The sequence below is a fragment of the Mauremys reevesii genome, linkage group 24 (genome assembly GCF_016161935.1).
Source record: "Mauremys reevesii isolate NIE-2019 linkage group 24, ASM1616193v1, whole genome shotgun sequence".
NCBI lineage: Eukaryota > Metazoa > Chordata > Testudines > Geoemydidae > Mauremys > Mauremys reevesii.
In genome coordinates this window covers 9,375,320-9,399,774 of record NC_052646.1, presented here as the reverse complement: position 1 = coordinate 9,399,774, position 24,455 = coordinate 9,375,320, and the positions used below count along the sequence as shown (strand labels likewise).

Sequence of the window (24,455 nt, the reverse complement as noted above, 5' to 3'; positions counted from 1 at the left end):
TCTCTGGCTGGTCTTGGCTGCTGGAATGGCCCCTTGGGGCCGTAGAGGTTAGAGCAGCGCATGCTGCAGCAGGACCGGGGAAAAACTTTAAACTTGCTCTGCAGCCCTGGGGCTCTGTGCTGGGCACAGCTTTGGTGGACCTAAGACTCAGGGCCAGAGGGGAGGGTGAGAGCATAGCACAGGGAGCTGGGTGTAGCGGGGGAAGGATGGTATAGTGGTTAGGGGCATGGGGCTGCCTGCAATGGGGGAACCCTGTGTTCAAGTCCTTCCTGTGGGGGTGACTTTGGATAAGTTTATTTTCTCTGTGCCACGTCCTCCCAGTCTATAAAACCGCGCCGATACTTTGCTAGCTCGTTAGGTGCTGGGCAGATGACTGTGGGATCACATAACTACTGTGACTCGTGTACTGCCCTCGCCAAGCGTTCAAACACCAGGAGCAGGCGCCGTCAGAAATTCTGAGGCTGTGTTAAAATTCAGGGGGTGATAATAATGGGATCTTCAGGGCTCACGTTTTCCAGCTTCTCTGTTCAACCTGGAGACACATAATCCCCTGGCTCCAGGAGCTGGTGCTGGAAAGAAAAACAGCAAATATCGCGGGTCTCGCAATAAGACCACAACGACACTGGAAGAGGGAGCTTGGGAGGAGGCCCGGGGGAGGAAGATTTTTAAAAAATAAAATCGCTCCCTGTGAGCACAATCTGATCCACTTGGAAGGCCAAAAATAAAGGCCGTCTGCTTGTCAGCATCCTTTTTCTTGGTGAGGGGGTGGGCAAGATGTCAGGCAGGATGAAAGGCACCAGTGACTGGGAATGTGCACTGCAGAATATTAACACAGGGCTTCCCCGGAGCATGGCCAGCTGATCAATGCTCCAGCCTCTCTCTTTCTTAGATGGCCACATGCACCGGTAATTTGAGGGGACCCTCAAAGGAAAGCGACGCCGTCCTTTGAGGAGAGTTTAACAAGGGGAAGCACGGCCATTTTGATGACTCAGCCAAAGATGGAGCCAAGTCTGAGAAAAGGGACCCAAAATGCCACCTCGTGTCCCCCACCCTCAGATCCATCTCAGCTCTGCGCCCCGTCTGAATTATAACGAAGGGAGATTTATCCTCACACCACGGCCAGCCCTGGCACTTGGCACCACTCCTCCTGCCCAGGCCTGAGGAGAGGAGCCCGGTGGTGCCAACCGCAGGCATATTATGGGCATGGAAAGTTCTGCCCTCCTTCCAGCAGCCGGAGAGATGGACAGGCGCACAAAGCCTGTGTGGAGCGAGACGGGCAAGCAGGCGAATGGGGTGAATGCACAGAAAGACACTTCCTGGCCCTTCTTCCCCCCAACACCACGCTGTCCCCATCCTTCCCCCAGCCACCGGAAAGGCCAATGAAACGAGAAAGGGCGGCGCAGGGGCCGTGTGACTCCGGGGGGAGAGGGGGACGAGCCGAGCTCTTTGCTTCCAGGACAAGTTTCCAAACATTGACGTGAAGATGAAAAGGGCCTTTCTTGTTCCCTCCCGGCTTGTTTTCTGTTTGCAGGGAAGGAGATCTGGGCTGGGGGAAGCAAAGGCGGGGGGGAGCCTGGCCGTGACTCAGTCAGAAACACACATCGCTTTCTTCCCCGGCGGGTTTTGTCTGTGTCTGGTTCCATTTATCTCCCAGGCCGGGGATTAGCGAGGGGAGAGAAAGCCCAGCTTCTGGGGCCTTATGTAAGATAGCAGGGCCCCCTCACCTCCTTGCGCAGCAGTGCAGCCTTCCTGCCCCCCTCTCCCTTCACACATTTGCATCCCATCCCGCCCCAGTCTCTGGAGTGGAAAGGCTTGATCCTTCGGTGCAGCCCTCCAGCCACACCAAGGCAAGTGGGGGGCAGATGAGAGCATGAGGTTGGAGTCACACTCAAGCAAGTACCCCCATTTCTATGGGGACAATGAGGGGGGAGTGGCTTCTAGTCAAGTAACAGGGGTAGGTCTGTTATATTTAGACTGAGTAGAGCAGGAGATAGACCCAGACCCAGAGGGAGCTGATAAAGACTCAGCTATCTGCTCTGGTGGCAGGTGTACTATTCAGGCAGCAAAACTGCAAAAAACAGGAAAATGGGGCTTTTCACTGGGTTGGGGGAATACGCCAACATTGAAAGGGACAGGACATCACATTCCTCCACCCTACCAAATATACATACATTCTTATGCTTTACATGGCTATCATAAAAAAACTAACAAAAAGTTATGGGTGGACCGAGGGATTATTCTGCCCTGGAATAGCAATATATTAAACAAACAATTTATAAGTGCAGGCATACCCCTGGTTGTTGCGCTGTCTGGGGACAACGTGGTGATGGTGGTCTGGCAGTATCCTGAACAACAGGCACAGTCAGTGGTAAGCAATCAACTGACTTTGGTATGGAATCAACTGAAGCTGGTACCAAAGTTTCTCCCAACAAGTCACCAAAATTAGGAGTTGTAATGGAAGGAGGTTCGATTGGAGGAGCAGAAAGTCCTACTGGAACATCCTCAGACACCAGTACTTACTGAGACTGCAATTGGTCCATATGTCGTTTCCATAAAATACTGTTGGATGGTTTCACCACAAATAAAACTGGACCCATGCATTCTACAAGTTCTCCAGGTATCCACTTCACTCCACTGCCATAGATGCGAGTCAAGACTAAGTCTCCTACCTGAAAAGAATGATGACGCGTCTCACCTCGTTGATCAATTTGCAGAGCTTGGGATTTGGCTACGCATGAGAGGCAACATCAGGGCGAAGCCATTCCCAACAGCTCTGCAAAGATGGCTTCAAGAAAAGGAGTTGCAGGTGACTTCAGGGTAGTAGCATGTGGTGTGTTCCTGCAGCAAACATGAAATTGTCCAATGTCTGCTGAGGATTCAAAATAGACTTGTTAGCTTTTAAGACGTGCTTGAGTGTCTGTACAAAGCGTTCCACTAGTCCTTCTGTAGCAGGGTGGATGGAACAGAGCATACCTCCGAAATTCTTCAGAGCAGAACTGAGGTCCATTGTCCAACTGTAACAACAAACCAAATTGGCTAAACAAGGTTTGAAGATTCCCAGTGGTCTTGGTCGCTGTAGTAGAAGTCATTCTGAAAACTTCTGGCCATTTCCAATGGGCATCGTCTACAACCAAGACCATACAACTTTCTAATGGCCCAGCGAAGTCCATGTGAATATGTGTCCATGGAGCCTGAGGCCACAACCATGGGTGTATCTGAGCTGGGCCAGGATCCTGCTGAATTTGCTGGCACGTAATACAGCATTTTGCCTTCCTCTCAATATCATCATCATTCACTGGTCAACAGACATGACTCCAGACTATTGCCTTCCTCCGTACAATGCCCAAATGACCTTTGTGAAGAGCTTCCATAATCTGAGACTGAAGTGATTTCAAAATGATCACTCACTTTCCTTATAAGATGCCACCATGATTCAAAGATAATCCATGTTGATGTGACACGCAGTGTGTAAACTGAGGATTCTTTTGATCCTTGTGGTACCATTCCCTTCACAAGAGAAAGAACAGCATCCTCAGCGGGTTCTTTAACGATGGGCAACCTATCCATCAAACTGAGATAGAACACTTTGTCCGAGTTTCTTTGCATTGACAGGAGCTTGAGCATGGTAGGTGCGACAGCCAAATTGAATAGTATGGGAATGAACTGAAAGTAGTAATGCCCATCACTGCATACGAGCAGCAACTAATGATGGAATTCCACATTTCAGTCCAAAATTGAAGGTAACAGGTGATGATCCATCAGCAAGGTGAAATGTCCACCATGGAGATAGGCATGGAATTTCCAAATTACAAAGGTAATGCTGAGAGCTTCTTGCTCTATTTGCACATAGTTCTTCTCAGGCCTGGCGAGTGTTTGTGACTCAAAGGCAATTGGTTTCTCCATGCCATTAGGGAAAATGTGCATGGAAAGAATTGCACCCACTTCATTTGATGAAGCTTCACAATCCAGCTGCAATGGTAGCAAAACATGAGAGTGCATAAAAAAATAATAATTGGAGGTATACCTATCTCCTAGAATGGGTCATTGAGTCTAACCCCCTGCTTTCACTAGCAGGACCAAGTACTGATTTTTGTTCCAGATCCTTAAGTGGCCCCCTCAAGGATTGGACTTACAACCCTGGGTTTAGCAGGCCGATGCTCAAACTACTGAGCTATCCCTCCCCCTTGTCAATAGTTTCTTTGCTTCCTTAAATGCATACTTACATTCTTCAGTCCATTTCCATTTTGTCTTTACTTGTAACAGTTCATGTAGAGGCGCCAATACTGTCACCAGACTAAGCAGAAATTTACTGTATTAGTTAAGCAGTCCTAGCAAAGACCCATCACCGTCAACAAGGTTGAAACTCGTTGTCTGTCTGGAATGGGGTCTGTGACAAAGTTCCTCCTCTACCTTGGTGGCTCCTGCGCTTATTGGCAGATTTGCTCACCTCAGTGATCTTCCCCACAGTCTGGATCAACCCCTCCTGTGTCTGATCAGGAGTTGGGAGGGGGAACCCGGGCCCGCCCTCACCTCCGGGTTCCAGCCCAGGGCCCTGTGGATTGCAGCTGTCAAGAGTGCCTCCTGGAACAGCTGCAGGACAGCTACAGCTCCCTGGGCTACTTCCCCATGGCCTCCTCCAAACACCTTCTTTCTCCTCACCACAGGACCTTCCTCCTGGTGTCTGATAACGCTTGTACTCCTCAGTCCTCCAGCAGCACACCCTCACTCTCAGCTCCTTGTGCCTCTTGCTCCCAGCTCCTCACACGCACTTCCTCTCCTCTGGCTCCCCCTTGCCTGACTGGAGTGAGCTCCTTTTTAAACCCAGGTGCCCTGATTAGCCTGCCTTGATTGGCTGCAGGTGATCTAATCAGCCTGTCTGCCTTAATTGGTTCTAGCAGGTTCCTGATTATTCTAGTGCAGCCCCTGCTCTGGTCACTCAGGGAACAGAAAACTACTCATCCAGTGACCAGTATATTTGCACTTTACCAGACTCCTGTACCCCACTGGCCTGGGTCTGTCACAGGTCACAAGTTACAAATTACGCAAAACACTCAAGGAACGCGACTCATGAGCTGCAATTGTCATCAACTTCACCAACGCTGTCCAGAAAAGTTGCCATTTTCTCTCCTCTGCTATTGGACTTCCCAGCTCCTGGATGTCCCTTGCCCCAAAGAAACCGTCTTTTTTTGGCCCTGCAGAATCTGCACTTGACCTGCTTCTTCTGGCTCTGACATCACCGCAGGCTGCAGAATTCTTCCTTCAGCTGTGCTTGGACTCCCTCTGCTAGCTGTAGACCCTCAGTGCAGGCTGAGCTGTTTCGCTTTCTCTGCCTGCTTGCACGAGGGCAACCAAAGGGCTGCTTCCTGACCCCTCACTGTTAGGTTTGCAGGAGCTCCAGGTAGCAGCTGGTTCCGTTGTTCTATTGTTAATTGCCAGTTCCTCCTCACCAGCTGGCTGGTTCTCACTGTCCCAGCGGCAAAAGCAGGACCTTGTGCCTGTAGGTGAAGATTCCCCCTCTTTTCATAGTATTATTAGCGTACGTTTTCCTCCTCTTGTTCAGGCAGAGGCAGCACTGGGCGCTCGTGGGCTAGGAATCTTTCATCGCCAAATGCTATATTTGGACCCAGCCGAGAAGGGCTTAGACACAGGCCCAAAAGGAGCTGGTGGAGAGACCCAGCTGTCTGCTCTGGTGGTAACTTCATTGTTCAGGCAGCAAAACCAAAAACAACATGAAACTGAGGCTTTTCACTGGAGTGGAGGGAAGTATTCAAACATTGACAGGGACAGGCCATGACGAGGTCGATGGCAGTAAAAGGGCCAGTGGCACTGGGGTCCCACGGGATTGTGGGATGCCATCGAAGACGCAGCCGCCCTCAGTTGCTGTGTAGGCTTTCAGCTACACTGCAGAGAGGTGGGGTTAGCAGCTCTGGAGGGAAGCGCTCTCAAGGTCTGTGCAGCAGGGGTGTCCCCAGAAATTTGTCACGTGATACGCACAACTGACCCTCCCTTGTATCCACGGCTTCCCACCACCTCCTCCCCGCTGGTTCCCCCAGGTGGGCAGTCACCATGGCTCCCTGGACTTGTAGCTGGTCTTGAGGCTGGCACTGAGAGCTCCTACTTTAACCACTGCCCTCCCCAAGCAGGGAATAGAACCCAGGAGTCCTGACTCCTAGCCCCCTCCTTTAACCACTAGCTGTGGGATACAGGAGGCAACAGGGGGGCAGAGCTCCTGGGTTCTGTTCCCAGCGCTGGGATTTTACCTGTTGGGTTAAAGCAGGGGAGCTGCAGCCGAGAGGCCTGGGTTCTGTTCTATTCTGGGATGGGAATAGGTTTTGTGTGTGCACTTAAGTGAGTTACTTCGCTTCTCCGTGCCTCAGTTTCCCCTTCTGTAAAACTGTGGGTGCTGATGCTGCCCGTTTTGGCAAAATGCTTTGAGGTCAATAGCTGAGACGTGAACATGTGTCCGGCAGCCTGGTAAGTAGCTGGTGATGGCACCAGGCGAGGGGAATAGGCCTGTAGTTTTGCATTTCACAGCCAGATATTTCCTCTCGCTAATTACGTCTGCCCTCTGCCTTCAATCATTACCCCCAACCCTGAGGATCCCAAAGCACTTTAGAGACACCTGTCAGCCACACAGCAGCCCTGGGAAACTGGTCTCCTGTGGTGCCAATGGGGAAAGCAAGGCCCAGGGTGGTTACAGTAGCAGAGCCAGGAACAGAACCCAAGCATCCTGCCTCCCGGTCCCAGGCTTTAGCTGCAAGATCAGCTGGGAACTCCTCTCCAGTAAATTCTGGAGATGCCTTTGTGCCTGGCCTACTCTTCCATTCCAGTGACTGGAGCTGTCATCCCCGGTTACTCCTCAGCCGTGCGGTGAGACAGGATTTTAGCGTGCGAGGCGTTCTGGGTGACAGGCCGGTGCACCTGCGGGGGATTCGTGCTCCCGCATTCTCATGGCCTGTCTCCTCCACTGAGGAAAAGTGACAGTAATGAAAGAAGAGAGGAAGGGTGGGGAGAGGAGCACTCTTGGGGTGAAGGAGCCTAGGCTGCCTGTCCTGGCGAGAGGAGGCGTGATCTAGTTAGGGCATCTTGCAAGCCGGTGCTTTATGGGTCCTGGTATCGGAGGGTCCCAGAGCATGTGACAAACAAAGGCACCCAAGGCTCCCTGGGGAGGAGGGTAACTAGCGAGTGACTGATGCGGCCCATCAGACACACCCGCCCCCCTGCCGAAAGGGGCACGGAGATGACAGGAGGGATGGAGAGGGCGAGAGAGGGGTGTGTATGGGGATAGTTAGAGGGACAGATAGATAGATGGGGGCGGTGTCTGGGGATGGATCGACAGGTTTTTACAGGCTGCTAATACGGCTGGATTTCGCACCGCGCTGCATGCAGATCCTAGCCACGCCCTTCTCCCAGCGGGGAAAGGAATGGCCAGGCCTGGGCAGTGGGCATATGAGGGAGAGGGAGGCTGCTGGGGCTGGTTGCAGGAGATGCAGAGGAGAAGGAGCGTGTGCCCCCAGCAGAGAGGCTGTAGGGAAGCACTGGGAGCAGGCTGGAGCAGCCAGGAAGAGCAGGAGAGAGATAAGGTCTATGGGTCCACAAGCAAATCGGTGGCAGGGCTGGTTTAAGATCAGGGGGTCTTTATAGCTGTTTCATGGTCCCCGGGGGTGAAACGAGTCTGTCGGGTCTCAGTCTGGTTCCTAGTGGGCGAATGTCTCCCCCACAAAAATCATCTTCCCAAGCGGCAGCCAGGTTTGCTCCCTCAGCAGGGACAGCAAGAGCCGAGCAGGTCAGAGGGACTGAGCTCCCGCTTCAGCCCTGGGGCAGGTCTCTCCAGCTCATGGTCAAGGCTCACTGGTGGAGGGGGGCAGCTGCTGCTGTTGGGGCAGATATTGTCACCACTCTGCTGGCAGGTCAGTGTCCCATAGGAGGACTGAGCAGGGCTGCAGAGACTGAGGACTTTTGAATGTAACTCATTTATTTACACTATATGCACCAGCGTCCCAGATAGCAGGCAGGCAACCCTCTTCTCAGGCGTCTCGGCCCAGGCACCCACGGCCGGTTCCCAGGGTGTAGCTCTGCCCCTAGACCTGACTGTAGTTAGAGAGATTCCACCAAATTGCCCTATTGCTTGCAACAGCCCCCCCCAGAATTCAGCATCACCCCGAACTACCACCACTCCTATGACTGTGAAAGAGCGCCACCTGGTGACCCCTGCCAAAACAACATCAATCTCATTAAAACCAGGGCCTAGATCAGAGCAGTGGAATGGAGCAAATGCTGTACTGGAGTCTGATTCTCCATTACCCTGCACCTGCGCACCTCAGGGTGGTGTTTACACCAGTGCAATGCAGGGGTAAATCAGAATGGCAGCGATCTGCACTGCTTGCACGAGGGCAACCAAAGGGCTGCTTCCTGACCCCTCACTGTTAGGTTTGCAGGCAGGAGCTCCAGCAGCTGGCTGGTTTTTTTTTTGTTGTTAATTGCCAGTTCCTCACCAGCTGGTCTGGGTGGTCACTGCGGCACAGTAATGTCATCATGTAAACGATGACAGTGATGGAGAGAAAGGCCCACTAGCTTTCAGGATGCCCCTAGGAGAGATCCTGGGAACTGCAGGCTGCTGGACCTTCAGTACCGATACATTGGTTGGAACAATAATTAAAGAGACATGACGCAGAATCCAAAATAGTTCACAGGCTGAAAAGCCAATGGGAAATTTTGTGATCACCGCCCCTGATTGGCTCAAAACTGCACACAGCTAATGTGTGCTAGTACATCCTACGTTATCTTTGGTTCTCCACTCTCCTCCCTGCCCCCTGCAAACCTCTCTCCAGCCACTTCCTTGCTATGCCCACCTGTTTTGCCTTGTCTTAGACTGTAAACTTCTTGGAGTGTTACTATGTGTATGTACCAAAATATTCCAGTTTTCATTGAAATTTTTTTTTCAATAAGTTTTCCATGGCTGAAATCTGAAAAAAATTGCAGGGTGGTTTTGTTTTGTTTGTTTTCTGCTTTTCAATGAAAATCTGGAATTTTCATAGGGGAAAAAAAAACTCCTCTGCCAACCAAGCTGTAGTTTCAAAGCTGATTTAGTTTAAGCCCCTTGTGTGGACGCCGTTAAATCAGTCTGAGTGGCTTATCGCGATCCAGAAACTTGGGTTTGAACTGGCAATTTAGGGATGAAAGGTTCAGTGGGCCAAATTAAAGCCCTGGTGTAACCCCCTGAGTTCTACAGAAGGATAGTAGGGATGGAATTGCCTCGTATCACATCACATCCATCCTGTTTTATGGGTCACGTCCACTGATCACCCAGGTCGTGTTGTTCACATGGAACCCAGTGATCATGTCAATTACAAGCCATCACGTGGATTTCCGTGGCTGGCAGAACCTCTGCCTAGTCCACAAAACTGGACACAGGCGAGTTAGAGTTTTGCCAAGCAACTCTCCCGACCAGCAGGAAATGAACATTGATGTGGATTAGCGGGGGTGGGGGTGAGAGAAAAAAGCAAAACATTTTCTTTTCACTGCAAATTTCCGTGCCAGCAAAATGGCATTGAGCCCTGGCTGGGAATCTGTCAGCTCTTCCCCGCCAAACAGCTGCTTTTCCTGCAAAGAAGCCTCCCTGACAAACTTCCACTGGGGTGGGGGAAATTCAGAGCGGGCCGAATTCAGCATGGAAAAAGGCAGGGCCTGGGTTTTGTGCTGGACTCACCGATATGGGGGAAATGATTGTAAAGCTGCAGACTTTTGCTTGAGAATGCTCACCGCGTAGCTTGGTTACCACTTAAACTGCTAGCGCTTAAGTAGCGAATAAGCCCTGTGAGTCCAGGTAACTCTGGGTGCACACTTGCTATCTGGTCACACTAATCCCAACAGAAACGGCTGCCAAATGACCCTCTCCTGATACTCCTGGGGGCTGTTTAATCACCGTGCAAGTCCTTTTGGCTCAGGGCCCGATCCACAGCAAGCTGAAGTCAGTGGAAAGACTCAAATTGACTTGAAAGAGCTTAGGATCAGCTCCGTAGCCTGTTCAGTCATAGCACCCGTTAGGGGGCTCCCTAAGGGTAGGCAGCCTTGTTTGACAACCTGGGAATTGGACTGGGGTCACCTGAAACAGGCAGCCACTCTCAGCCATGTGAAAAAGGTTCCTCCATCAGGGTCAGGGCCGGTGCTTATGCAGCTCCAGGAGTCAGGGTTCCTGGCCATCTGCTGACTGCGGTGTGCACATGTACGAGTTAGAAACTAGCCGCCCCGGTGGGACTCAAACCCTGAGAGGGGTCCGCTGGCTGGGAGGGGCTCGTCTGACCGCATAATGCACTGGGGGTGCTATTGCATCGGTTCCCTGCTGACAGCGGTGCGGTGTGTGATGCGTAACCAGGGTGGGGGAGAGAGCCGAGAAGTGGGACTGCCCTGTGCATTTCTGGTGGCGCCAGCCCCACCCTAAGAGGCAGGATGGGCCAGTGGTTAGAGAGCTGGCCGGTGGCCTGGGCTCAGTTCCCTGCTCTGCCACAGAACTCCTGGATGACCTGGGGCAAGTCACTCCAGGCTTGACCCACAAGGATATTTAGGTGCCTACCTCCCACTGGAGACTCTGGGGATCACAGCACTGCCGTGCCGGCTACATACTAGACGGAGGTAGGATCAGAGACACCCTCCCCTGCTGGCCTGGTCTGCAGCCAGCGTTATCCCACTACAGGTGTTGTGCTGTGACTAAGGTGAGCAGGGGTCAGATCATGGGTCACATGATTCTTTTCTCTCCCCCTTACTGTAAAAGCTGCCCCATCACCCTCCTTCGCATCCTAACTCCCTGAGCTTCCCCTCCCGTTCACCACTGTGTACTGCACGTCCTGCTCTATCTTATCCCTGGGAATTAGCGGCAAAAGGAGAGCTCAGCAGCTGGCGAACATAATCTCGCGGAGACTTGAGATACAGAACCAGGGCAAAGCCTTCCTTAAGCCTGTCTAAGCTGGAGGAGGGATAGCTCAGCGGTTTGAGCATTGGCCTCCTAACCCAGGGTTGTGAATTCAATCCTTGAGGGGGCCATTTAGGGATCTGGGGCTAAATAAATAAATGGAGATTGGTCCTGCCTTGAGCAGGGGGTTGAACTAAATGACCTCCTGAGGTCCCTTCCAAGCCTGATGGCCTATGAAAGGGGGCTCAGACTAAAGTCTCAGGGCAGCTACTGAGATCCCCTGAATAGGGGGCTAGGCTGGGAATCAGGAGACCTAAGATAAATCACCTCCTATCCCGCACCTTGTCTGAAATGCTTTGGGGCAGGGACTGTCTCTGTGTCTGTACAACACCACCAACACATCAGCTAAAGTGGGGTAGGAAATCCATGTCCAGCAAGAGCTTTTGCAGCCACTGCTGTGTGGGTTAATCACTATCATGCCAAAGATCTATTTATCCCTGGTGGTTATTGATCTTTCTACACTGCCTAGTTAACCAATCAGAACAAATCCATGTACAGTATCAAGCCCCCTGTGCTCTGGCCAGGGGTGGGGTTAGAGTGACACTTTCTTGTGAAAGTGGGGAAAGGAGGTTTGGAGTATCTATTATTATTGAAGGGACGGGGACATTAGAATGACCTGGTTTTTCCCCAGCCCTTTGTGAATTCACAGCATTTAAGGTACCATTAGATCATCCCCTGTGATTGCCTGTATACCACAGTCCTTACGTTTCACCCGTTACCCCTGAGCTGAGCCCAGGAATTGGTGTTTGGCTCAGGAACAGCTTCCAGAAAGGCAGCCAGGCTTGACCTGAAGACCAAGAGATGGAGACCCCAGCACTGCTCTTGTTCCAGAGCTTTGTTACCCACAGTTAAAAACCATGTGCCTTATTTCTAATTTGAATTTGTCTGGTGTCAGTTTATTGGCTTTTCATATGCCCTGCTAGGGAAAGAGCCTTTAAGCCTTTAAGTACCTGAGATTTTTCTCCCTGTGAATATCAGGGTTGGAAGGGACCCCAGGAGGCTGAAGCAGGCCCAATCCCCAGACAGATTTTTATCCCAGTTCCCTAAATGGCCCCCTCAAGAATTAAACTCACAATCCTGGGTTTATTAGGCCAACGCTCAAACCACTGAGCTATCCCCTCCCCCCAGATATGCAGTAATCAAGTGGCCTCTCAGGCTTCTTTTTGACAAGCTAAACAGGCGGCACTCTAAGTCCCTGCTCAGAAAGAGGCCAAAGTAACTTACCATCAAAGCATCTGGTGACCTCATGCCTCCCTTGTTGCTAGCATGCTGGAGCAGAACTGATAGGAGTGACAAATGAAACATGTAGCGGGGAAGACTAGGAATTAAATGGTAGAGGAAGGCTGGTCCTGGGGTCTGTCACAGGGTCCACTCACCACAGCGGCACCTCCTGCTGGCTGTCACGGGGATTAGCTCTGCCACCCCATGTCCCCTCTCCTGGTGTTGCCTCTTCCGTTGTCATCTCCGCCTGCAGACCCGCCTCAATCCAAGTGCTACAGCGTCCTCTTCATGACTCGGCCCTCCAGTCATGCCACCATCAGTATCTCCCCCTTTCCTGTGTGTGCAGGGGGGGAATTAGTATTGTTGTCCAAATCCTGTCACTTCCCCAGGGGTAGGGAAGGGGTACCCAGGCCCACCCGTTACTCTGGGTCCCAGCCCAGGGACCCTGTGCATAGCAGCCTGCTTCTGAGCCTCTTTAACTTCTGTCTGTGCTGCTTCAATACCCTGGGCCACTTCCACCAGTCCCCAACATCTTCTTCACCCTCTTCTCGGGGCATTCAGCCCACTAGTCCCAGTAGCCAGCCAGGAGCTCCCTCATGCTCCCCCGGTCTCTGCTAGCAGCTGCTCTGTCCAAGGTACTGCTAATCCTCTCATGGATCCCTTGCTCATTCCCTGAGTGCCCAGCAGCCACTGACCGTCTCTGGCCCTGCAGCTCCTTTTATGTGAGCCCTCCTGGGCCCTGATTGGCTGTTCCATGCGGCCTCCCTCCAATTGGCTGCTTCTTGCGCAGCCTCCCTAGGCTGCTTGGAGGACTCACCTCCACTGCTCCTTTCTGGGACAGGGTGTGGCAGGCCCATGAGGCCTCCATTAACCCCTTCCACTCTGGTGTGGGTGAATACCCCATCACAGGATCAAAGCCCTGACCTAAACTAGCCCTTGGACGACAGCGGTTCTGTTTCCTTCTCTACCATACAGTCTCCGTGTGGCCTTGGGCAACTTATTTAGGCCCAGAGTCTCAAAGATACTTATGGCACCTACCTCAATGCGAGTTAGACTTCTGTATTTCTTTGGGGATCTGACCCTTAATCTCTCTGCCTCAGTTCCTTGTCTGTAAAAGAGGGAGTGGGGGAAAGTAAAGTTTCCTTTTCCCCTACCCATCATCTGTTTAGACTCTGAGCTCTGTGGGAACCAGGCCTCTCACACACTACGTGTTTGTGCAGCACCTGGCCCCATGGGACCCCGATCTCAGCTGGAGCCTCTCAGGGCCACTGTTGTACAAATAAATAAGAATAGGCCTAGCGTCAAAAAGGCCAATCTCTAAGGTTTGAAAGGATCTGATGCATTGGCTTTGGGGTCCTTTTCCAGGTCTCTAGAGAGTCTTCAGGCTGAAAAAAATACAATCTGAGGACTTTTGAGGACCAGTTTAGCAGCCTGGGGAAGTTCCTTGGGGTAAGATTAGAATCATAACTGTAACATCCTCTCCTAGTAATGACACCTGCCCTGATCCCAGGACACACCCTCAGCCTGTGAGCGCTCAAGGATCTAGGGAGTCGGTCACATATGGGTCATTTCCAAATAAGATCAGGCCCCTTGCTTAATTCCAACTCAGGCTAGAGCCCAGTGGTCTCAGGGATTCACATGCTACTGTACAGAACTGCCTGGATGTGTGTCATAGGCCCTCTACTGCTAACGACTAATGGAGATGCCCATTAGCTCAGGTTGCACGGGCATGTACTGGTAGAGAAGGAGATTCACATCTGGCTTCCTTCCCATTTTGAAAGGGATGATCAGCCACTTCCATCCCTCCCCAGCTGCAACCCCTACATCCTTTCCCGGACTAGGAAGCCATGTGTCAGGCAGGAGTAGGCTGTGTGTGGCTGGGGGCGGCGGGGAGGTAGGAGAATGGGGAAAGTCCACTGCACATAGGCCCACCCCCCTCCTGCACCAGACTGTGGAAAAATTAACTCCACCTGAGGATACTTTGCAGCTCCACACCCTTAACCTGTGGAACCCGCTCAACACACACACCTTGAGGATGGTCCTATTGGCAAAACAGGGGAAGGCTTCAGTGATAGATAGATAGATAGATAGATAGATAGATAGATAGATAGATAGATAGATAGATAGATAGATAGATAGATAGATAAGGTGTTTGGGGATAGATAGAGATCAAAAGAGATGGGTGTATGAAGAGAGAGAGGTATAAATGACAATCGTTCAGTAACTAGATAGATTCGTATGACAAGAGACAGACAGTGTCTGCGGGTTCGTCTACACTGCAATAAAAGCCCCACAGCGTCACATCTCAGAGCAGGGTCAAATGACTTGGGTTTGTGGGGCTATAAATAGACGCTGGGGCTGGAGCCTGGGTTCTGGGACCCTCCTGCCCCCAGCCAGGTTTCAGATCCCAGGCTCCTGCCCCAGCCCAAACATCTCCGCTGTTGTTTTTAGCCCGACAAGCCTGAGTCAATTGACCCAGGCTCCGAGACTCGGTGTGGCGGGTGTTTCTTTGCAGTGTAGACGGACCCTTTGGGTGAAATGCTGGCCCCAGTGAAGTCAGCAGGAGTTTTACCATTGACTTCAACGGACCAGGATTTCCCCTCTTTGTCAGGTAGGTAGCTGGATTGTTTGGTCGGCAGATTAGATCCAATGCGCCTGAAAGAGACGCTGACTTTCTGCTTCGCCCACCGGCCTTGTAGAATTACAGTCATGGCCCATCTGCTTCCAATTACAGCATTTAACAGCTGACAATGCATTTGAGGAGATCACATCCATGCCTGGGTATTTAATCCCTGGGTCACTCCCCATTTGAAAAGCTGGCACATTTGGTTTCATGACACGACCCAGTGGGAACGAAAGGGGTCTGCGCATTGAGTTTATCAGGGTAAGTCACTTCAGTTCTAGCAAATCTACAAAGAACTGGTAGGGTTGTTTAAGAAAAAGAAGGAGGCTTGGATTCTCGTTGCGCTAGGAGCTGTACAGACTGTCCCTGCCCAGAAGCGGTGTAGAATCTAAAAGATAATGTATCACTAAGTAATTTTGTTATTAAAACTAATAGAATCCTGCCCCCTCATGGTTAATTTGCAATTTTCTCTTGCAGGCTTCTCCAGTATTTGGAGTGTGCGGGGGAGAAAGGCTGATAAGTGAGCCCAGGAATCAGAAGGGCTAATAAACACTCCGGTGTCCCTGGTGGAGATAGAGGCAGGATCTCAATCACAAAAATCCCACGGTGATCATTGAATGAAACATTTAACATTCCTAGAGGTAACAGCGAATAGAAACCCCCCCTCGTCTCCCTCCCGTCCAGTTGACTAAAGTGGCAAACATTCATTAGCTTTAATAATAAATTACTTAGTAATACATTATCCAACCCAGCAATCCGTGTACAGGCTGACTGTCTGTCTGTCTGTCTGTCTCATCCAGCTGCTGTCCACGCTCAGTCCCAACGGCCCTCGTTTGAGTCTGATCTCAGCCCATCCTGAGGTGGCTCCTAACCATGTCCCATCCCTTGTGCCCTCTCTTCCAGATGACTTCTGCCACTAAGGTGTATTACAGCCAGACCACCCAGACCGACAGCCGCCCCCTCATCGGCTCCGGCCTGCGCAAGCGGCGCGTGATGACCAAGGACGGCCGGAGCAACGTGCGGATGGAGCACATCGCTGACAAGCGGTTCCTCTATCTCAAGGACCTGTGGACCACCTTCATTGACATGCAGTGGCGCTACAAGCTGCTGCTCTTCTCCGCCACCTTTGCCGGCACCTGGTTCATCTTCGGGGTGATCTGGTACCTGGTGGCCTTGTTGCATGGGGACCTACTGGAGTTCGACCCCCCGGCCAACCACACCCCGTGTGTCATGCAGGTACACACGCTGACTGGAGCGTTCCTCTTTTCCCTGGAGTCCCAGACCACCATTGGCTATGGCTTCCGCTACATCAGCGAGGAATGCCCCTTGGCCATTGTGCTGCTCATCAGCCAGCTGGTTCTCACCACCATCATGGAGATCTTCATCACCGGCACTTTCCTGGCCAAGATCGCCCGTCCCAAGAAGAGGGCTGAGACCATCAAGTTCAGCCAGAACGCGGTGGTGGCCCAACACAACGGCAAGACCTGCCTGATGGTCCGAGTGGCCAACATGCGCAAGAGCCTGTTAATTGGCTGCCAGGTGACCGGCAAGCTGCTCAACACCTACCTCACCAAGGAAGGGGACTGCGTCCGGCTCAACCAGGTCAATGTGGATTTCCAGGTGGACACGTCTTCCGACAGCCCCTTCCTCATCCTACCCCTCACCTTCTACCACGTGGTGGACGACTCCAGTCCCTTGCGGGACACAGCCCTGCGCACGGGCGAAGGAGACTTCGAGCTGGTGGTGATCCTCAGCGGCACAGTGGAGTCGACCAGCGCCACCTGCCAGGTGCGCACCTCGTACCTGCCTGAGGAGATCCTGTGGGGCTACGAGTTCAGCCCGGTCATCTCCCTCTCGGCCAGCGGCAAGTACGTGGCCGACTTCAGCCTGTTTGACCAGGTGGTCAAGGTGTCGCCCTTGTGCTGCGTCCACGAGACAGTGCGGTTCGGGGACCCCGAGAAGCTGAAGCTGGAAGAGACCTTCCGGGAGAAATCAGAGCGCGAGGGCAGCCCCCTGAGCGTCCGCATCAGCAATGTCTGATCCTGCCCATCCAACACTGAGCTCCAAGGAGAATCACTTCAGCCTTTCCGTTTAGCTGGTTGTTTCCCCTGATCTCTCTCTCTCTCTCTCTTTCTTCGCCTCTCCTTCCTTCTTTCATTCATTTCCCCCCTTTCCTTCCATGTCTCACGGGGCAACTCCAGTGCATCCACCGGAGGGTGGCAGCTTTAGTTCCCCCAGAGGTGCCACCCCTGCTCTCGCTAGTTCCGGGAGCCCTGGGGCCCAAGGGAGCAGCTGGGATGCAACTCTTCCTTCCCCCTCGCCAAAGCGTTTTCCAATCCCTCCTTTTCAGTAGCGTGGTGATGGCAACATGACTGTCTGGGAGCACCAGGGCCTCCTGGGGGACAGCTGGTCACCAGCCAGGAGGACTGCATCCTCCCACCACAGAACACTGATTCTGTAGGGTGTGTGTGTGGGGGTAACTCTGCCTTCGAACGGACCCCGTCCTCGCCACGCCGGCGCAAGCCTAATGCCCAGCTAACCTGCCAGAAAAAGACAGAGACAGCGCCAGGTGGCTCCAAAAGAAGCTGGCACCTCCCTCCCCTGCCCAGGACCTAGGAACATAGCAATGGCCACACTGGATCCAACCAAGGACCCATCTAGCCCACTAGCCTGTCTCCGACAGTGGCCAGCACCAGCGTCCTCAGAGGCTGAAACTCTGTAGCAATGGAATAAGCTGGTCGGGGGGAAGTTTTCTCCTGACCTCCGCTGGCCCTGAAGCAGATGGAAGAGTAAGGAGCTTTGGAAGGGGCTCGCCACCCAACTCTGGATCTTCTTGTTACACAGAAAAAGGCCCAGTCCTTTTGCAAATCCTGCTAAGCTCCTGGCCTCTCTGACCTTTGTGGCCGTGAGTTCCACCGGCTCACTGTGGGAAAAAAAACATTTCTGTTTAAATTTGCTGGGGGGAGATTGGGGGTAGGATTTTGCCAACAGAAACAATGGATCTCTGAGACCCCTCCCCCCAAACTGTCTCCTTGGGAATGAAGAGAGGGCAGCAAGAGGCTTTGAAAAGAGAAATGGTCCCAGCTCAAAACACCTTCTGCTGTCCACGGGCCTTCATGTGGTCCATGTGCTGGTCTATTTTCCTGGGATGTTGTGCACACAGTGTAGGGCCATGACGGGAGATTCAGCCCCTTTGCCTGCTTCTCAGCTGGACCCAGGGCTGGCAGAGCCACACACAGACCCCAGAGCCAGCAATTAGAGAGACTGCACACTGGCTCTGTGTCTCTGCTGCTCACCACCCCGGACCTCTCTGGGGATTTTCATCGCACCTGAGGGAAGCTGCACTTCAACCGGGACCGGGCGCAGTTTTTGCATCATCAGCTTGGGTTGGCTCTTGTCCGCACAATGGTTATAACACTAAGAAATCTGGCTTGGATTTCACTGCGGTTATCACCATGCTGCAGGCTTGGGAATGCCCGGGGGTAGGCGCTCCCGGCCACTGCTGCCTGCGCTCAAGGAGAATCCTCATCAACGCTTAGCAATACAGGGCCTATGATGGGTGGTGAAGCAGTTCTGATTCCATCCAGAAGAGAGCAGCAGTGACAGACACACCAACCAGTACGAATCCCCCGCATTCAAGCCGGAAACCAGCAATACCCCAGTGAAGTTAAAATGAAGGTGGACCCTTACCTCTTCTTTGTACCCGAGCCCCAGGTACAGGCATGCAGCTTAGACCCAGCCTGACCTCCACTGTCCCAAACAGACCTGCTGTGATCTCGTTCTTTATTACTGTAAATTACTGACATCAGAAATGCTGAATCCAGAAGCTGAGGCTATGGGAACCCTGATCCGTGTTAATGAAATGTTTGCTCCCACTTCATCCCAGGCTCTCTGATCTGCCGGCTCTCACATCCGATCTTTGTCCTGCATTTCAAGGATCAGTGGTTCACAGCCAGGTTGTGGAAGTCTGGGGACGGAGTGGGGACATTATACACTGATCTGCAGTCCTGTGTCTGTGTTTTGGGTGCCATTTGAAATTGATTTTGTTCCTGCCACATGGTCCCCGTAACAGTTTGCTCGTGGATCAGTTTCTTTCATTTAAGGGTTTTGGAGGGGTTTTTTTTATGATAGTTTTAAAAAGAAAAAAACTTCATCAAATATACACTGACAAACATACACAGTGGAGAAGCGCTAGATTGACCAGGATAGATCTTCTAACTTTTTAAAAGGCAGAGGACTATTCAAGGAACTAAGTGTTGGCTGATTTGTTCTCTGCTATGTGAAAACGAAGTGAAACAATGTTTAATTCTCCGTCTCCCTAGAGTCATGGTATCGTGTAAAAATGCAGACAGACTAGTTTAGTTTATTAACTGGAGTGATGGTAATAGCTTCCACAGAGAGTTCTTTTTAATGAGTTAAGAGTTATTTTTTAAACAAAAAACAAAGCTTAATATTTACACAGCAGCCAGTAACAGTTCAGAGCTAATTTGACATTGCTTTTAACACGGCACACATTGTGCTTTACAAAATCCCTAGTGAATAACTGCCACAGAGGCACTTTCCAAAGCTGAATATCAGAGTTGTTCTGCTATTTCCCATTGCAAAATACCAGCAAAGATTTGATCACATGATGGAAACGTCCCACAGAAAACACCACAGTCTGATAGATTATCCCTGCTATGATCTCTGGGTTGGTTCAAAAAACCCACAGGCAGGCTCAGATTATTTTAGGGTGACCAGATGTCACAATTTTATAGGGACAGTCCCAATTTTGGGGTCTTTTTCTTATATAGACTCCTATTACACCTATACCTCCTGTCCTGATTTTTCACATTTGCTGTCTGGTCACCCTAGATTATCTATTAAATTCTAAAGAACCCTATAATTTCTCTCTCTCCCTGTTCTGTTTCTAGAGCTCAGTGTTAGCTTCATCCCCACAAAACCATACAGAATTTTTCCCATAAGGGATATTAAAGTGCAATTATTATGCCCTGAACTAGCTGCCAGTCAGTTTCAGCGCTGATATTCCCGGAATGCAGAAAAAAATTGTTTGTTTGTTTACAACCATGTAACATACGAATGTCAGTTTCACATCCATTCCTACCCCTTTAGGCTATGAGGATAATTACAACACGCCTGAGATATTGCCAGGCCAGGGGACTGGAGAGAGCATCTCCTGATGGAGCAGGGAGGGGGCTGGACTGTGATTAAGGCTACAACTTTGCCATGCAAATTTTTAGTTAATTCCATGGTGGAAATGGGGGGGAAAAGACCCATAGTCATGGAAGAGCCACGACTTGGTTGCGGGGGCATTGAGAACGAGCCTGGCCTGCATTCACTCCAGAACAGCGGCTCTTGTCCCTGGGGGCAGGGGCTGACTCCCAGTTCCGGGCGGTCGCAGCGCTACTCAGGTTTGGTGCATCCACCTCTCCAGACACACCATACTTGAGTGGCGGAGCGACCGTGTGATCCACGTCGCCATGCCCAGAGCGGGGAGGCAGGCTGCCTCTGCAGGGGTCACGGACCTTATTCAAATTCACACCTCCCATGAACACCGCGATGAGTATAAAGGGAGATTCTTTTTGGAGGATGCAGGACATAGACAGATCCTGTGGTTCTCTCTGGCTCTTCAGTTCTCAGCCTATGTCAGGGTCTCTCTGAATTCTGGTCTGAGCTCTTCAGCCCTGGAAGGGAACGCTGGCTAGATACAGGCAACCACGCACATCCTCCTGCTGCAATACTAGCTCACCCTGTAGCATCACAGCAGAGCTGGGATCACAGATGCTGCTGAATGACACAGCTCCATGTCCAGCCTCAGTCCAGCACAAAGAGCTTTTATTATTAGCATTACGTTAGCATCTATCGGCCCCATCTGCTCCGTGCTGTACATACCCAGAGTGAGAGACAGTCCCTGCCCCAAGAGCCAGCAAGCTACATAGACAAAGAAAGGAAAAGCAACGGGGTCAAGGCCAGTAGCGGAGCCAGAGAGAGACGTCAGGTCTGCTGTGGCCTAGGCTGGTGCCTTTAAATATCACTGGCCACGCTCCCCGTCCGCGGTGCTGCCTTCCAGCAGGCCTGCTCCTGCCCCTGCTTCGGGAGGCGGGAGCTTTGCCCTACGCCGCAGCGGGCAACCCAGAGTTCAGGCACATTCCACACACAATTAACTGCTCTGAAGACAGTGCCATGGGCTCCTATGTAGTGGAGCCGGTGCCCCACCTGGGAGCAAAGGTTTCTGTTGCAATCAGCAATACGGCCTTCATTGTGATTGGCAATCAGCTTCCTTTTCCAGCTTCAGCCCGCGACGCAGGGGGCCCCTCCGGGCTCAATTCCACCTTCACCTGGGTTCTTTCCCAGCACTGTCGCCTTGATGTAAACCCAACTGCTTCCCTTCATTTTCCCAGCCGGCCTGATAACAAAGGTCATTAATGGCCTGTCTCTCCCCTGCAACAGGGGACAGGGCACTGCCATCAGGCCAGCTGGCATCTGAGCGCTTTCTTTCATCCAACGGCCCCAAGAGCTCCGCCAGTTTTACAGAACAATTACAAACTGAGAGCATTTCACTCACAGTGAAATGCAGCCACCTCTGGGCCGACACTCGGCGGCTGTTGAACAGCTGCATGGCCACGCTGTCAAGCCGTTTAAGGCAGGAAGTGAAGAAGGATTTTTTTATCCAGTTATGGGGGGGGGAATTTAGGTTGGCCAAATGTCATTACCCAAGGTGGGATCTGGCCAAAATGCTGAGGCTGATGCACCTATTAGTGCAACACGTGCCATGGGATTTTAAATCATTATTCTGTACTGCGGTAGTCATGGAGCAGGACCCCATCAAGCTAAGCACTGTTCAAACACAGGACAAAGAGATGATCTCTGCCCCAAGGCGCTGACAGTCTAAGCAAATGATTACACACAATTGGGACCTCACTGTTATCTCTCGTCTGCCAAATCAAACACTGGGTCAGGCTCTCAGATGCTATAAAGCAGGTGTAGCGCCACCCAGGCAGAGCCGGCCAGTCTGCACCAGCTGCGTGTCTGGCCCACGGTCTGTCGGGGGATGAAAATAGAATTGTTTGGAAAAGAAATGGCGAGCATCACAAATTCATCATTGTGTCTGAAGACAGGCTGCAATTAAGCTCCAAACTCCTCTCCCCACCTCCAGCTTTTTCCTGAGTTAGAATCTGAAGGCTCTTTACTTTGTGGTGCTGAAACTTTGGTTGCTGGCTGGGAGGAGAATCCTTGGATCACTTCATTTCGAATGTTAGAGCTTCCTGGATTCTAGCATCTGGAGCCTTGTAGCACTTCCTGGGTTCTACAGTTCCAAGTCTTGCAGAATGTTAAGGGTTACGTTCCATTTAGGAGAAAGAAAAAGAATTTTTTTAAAAGCTCTTTCATGTTTAAAGAATTTTCATGGGATTTTTTAACAGGTTGACAGTTACATTTAATAACTATAAAAAATTTCTGTGGAGAAATAGTCCCCTGGGTAGGAAAGCAGATGTCACGGGGTGGGGGAGAGAACAGGCAAAAGTAGAAGAGGGAAGAGGCGTTTGAAAAAGAACATTATAAAACCTTCATGAGTTTTAGAAAAGTTGCCCCAAACGTGTCTGTATTCTCTCGCCTACCTCTCAGTCCTGGCTGCTGTGTATGGGTGACTTGAGAGAGTCAAAACAGGCCTTTTCTACTTCACAAACCAGGTCACACCGTGCGGCATAAAATCGAGGCCTTGACTTCGTGTGGTCATTAAAACAATGGCTTACCCTTCTCTAGCATATTTCTTCCAAGGATCTCAAACATTCTATAACGAAGTCTGACAACTGTCCTGTGAGGCAGGCAAGGGAAAACATCACCAACCACAGAAATGCAGCCACCTCTGGAGTGGAACACGGCAGCTAGCACAACAGCACTGTATAACAGCTTTGCATATAAAGTAAAGAAGAATACTGTAACTTTTGGCCATGATACGGGGGTATGCCCAGAGTTCAGGTTTGATCAGGATACCAGAGTTACTCTTAGGAAGAGCACCATGAGATTTTTCACGACAAGATTTGGTCAGGAGGACATCAGTTTCACCTGTACAGGCTGGCGCACACTACAAATACTCCAACACCTCCAGCCTCACAGTACCTCTAGCCCCACGCTGGGGCCTTCTTTCCATTCCTATCCAAAGGGAAAAGCACATGCCACGTAATGGCAAATGCCACTCCAGCAAGCTATCTGCAGAGCTCCCTCCTGAGTAGGACGTATGATCCACCTGGCATCTTCAACACCAAAGGCATAGCCACACCCTAGTCAGTTAAAGGTGTCACTGCCTTAACTGCTAGTATGAGCAGGCTCAGTGTATATTTATATGGACCAGTCATGGGAGGGGACCATGACACACTTAGCCAGAGGGCTAGATCCAGGCCAAACCAGCTGTAATCCTGGGCCTGATTTTCAGTCTCGTTAAATCCTCTTTACACTGTGTGTGTGTGTGTGTGTGTGTGTGTGTGTGTGTGTGTGTGTGTGTGTGTGTGTGTGTGTGTGTGTGTGTGTGTGTGTGTGTGTGTGTGTGTGTGTGTGTGTGAGAGAGGGTGTAGTCGTAATCTGCAGCCCCTCTGTGCTGCCAGAGCAGTGCAAATGTGCCAGATAGCATAACTGAGCGAATCCGGCCCAGATAAATTACACGAGGTTACAACAAACAGAGAGGGCCTGATTCCTCATTGCCCAGCCTCTCACGCAGTCACTAACCCCTGGGCAAAGGGGATGTGGCACTAGCCAATCAGAAATAAGAGCATTTTATGCCCACTTTGGCCCTGGTGTAAAGGGTGGCAGCACATTGGAGAATCTGGCCCACAGGTGCCATATGAAGATACATTTACGCCCCCCTCCCCCAGCCCATAACTCCCCAAAGTGCCTTTCTGGTATAAACGTTTGAGGCGTCCGATTACGAAACCTGCAGATGAGCCTTGCCAGAGGAACCTGTGTCACACATGGTCAGATCCTACCGAATTTCCTATCTCTCATAGCCCCCTTTGAGAGACCCAATCGCCCTGCCCCTGGCATGGCCTTGGCATTCTAGGTCTTGTGCCAACAAGTGAAGCCGACAGCTCCTTGAAAGGTGGAGCCACTGGGTTTAGGCTTCACGTGTGGATTTTTGCAGCATTGATATTTTAAAGATGTATTAGAGGCTGAGATGAAGGTAGATAAGAGGTAGATAAGACCAAGAGTTCCCAACGCGTGTGATTTTATCGTGATTCTCATGATAGCTGGTGCTTTTCTTAATGCCCCAGCTCCCGGAGTCCTGGGATAATATAGGCATCTCAGCTTTTGTTTTGTTTTGTTTAGAGGACGTTTTCTAGCCCCGGTGGGTGGAGGGGATAGCAGGTCAACGTCGCCCGACTGCATCCCTAGAGGCTCAGTGGCCAGAAGGCAAATAGAAAGGACTCAACTTTTACTGCTTTCTTCAAAGTCAATCTCATGAGTTGTAAGCCAACTTCACGATTTTAGGGACCTGCCTCAGGATTCCTGAATGCTCGGGGCTAGCAATGCTGCATCCCTCCTGGTTCTCAATGGCCAACACTGCTCAGCTGCACCCTTAGGGCCAGAGTCTCATTTACACTAAGGCCCCTTGGCACCCCCTCTGGCTGCCGAAAAGAGTCTGAAAGTGGC

At 51.4% G+C, this 24,455-nt stretch overlaps 1 protein-coding gene across 3 annotated transcripts in view; it reads left to right on the top strand.

Moving 5' to 3' along the window:
* The window catches only part of KCNJ10 (potassium inwardly rectifying channel subfamily J member 10), a 50,259-nt gene extending 32,568 nt beyond the window's left edge, over positions 1 to 17,691 (top strand). The window contains exons 2-3 of one of the 3 annotated variants that reach the window (XM_039512251.1): positions 15,291 to 15,419; positions 15,717 to 17,691. In XM_039512251.1, the coding sequence (XP_039368185.1) occupies positions 15,717 to 16,853 (1,137 nt within the window). In that variant the 5' untranslated portion in view covers positions 15,291 to 15,419 and the 3' untranslated portion in view covers positions 16,854 to 17,691. Of the gene's footprint in view, positions 1 to 15,290; positions 15,455 to 15,716 lie in introns of all 3 variants that reach the window. The other 2 variants (XM_039512250.1, XM_039512252.1) reach the window with 2 other exon arrangements.
* The last annotated feature ends 6,764 nt before the right edge of the window (positions 17,692 to 24,455 follow it).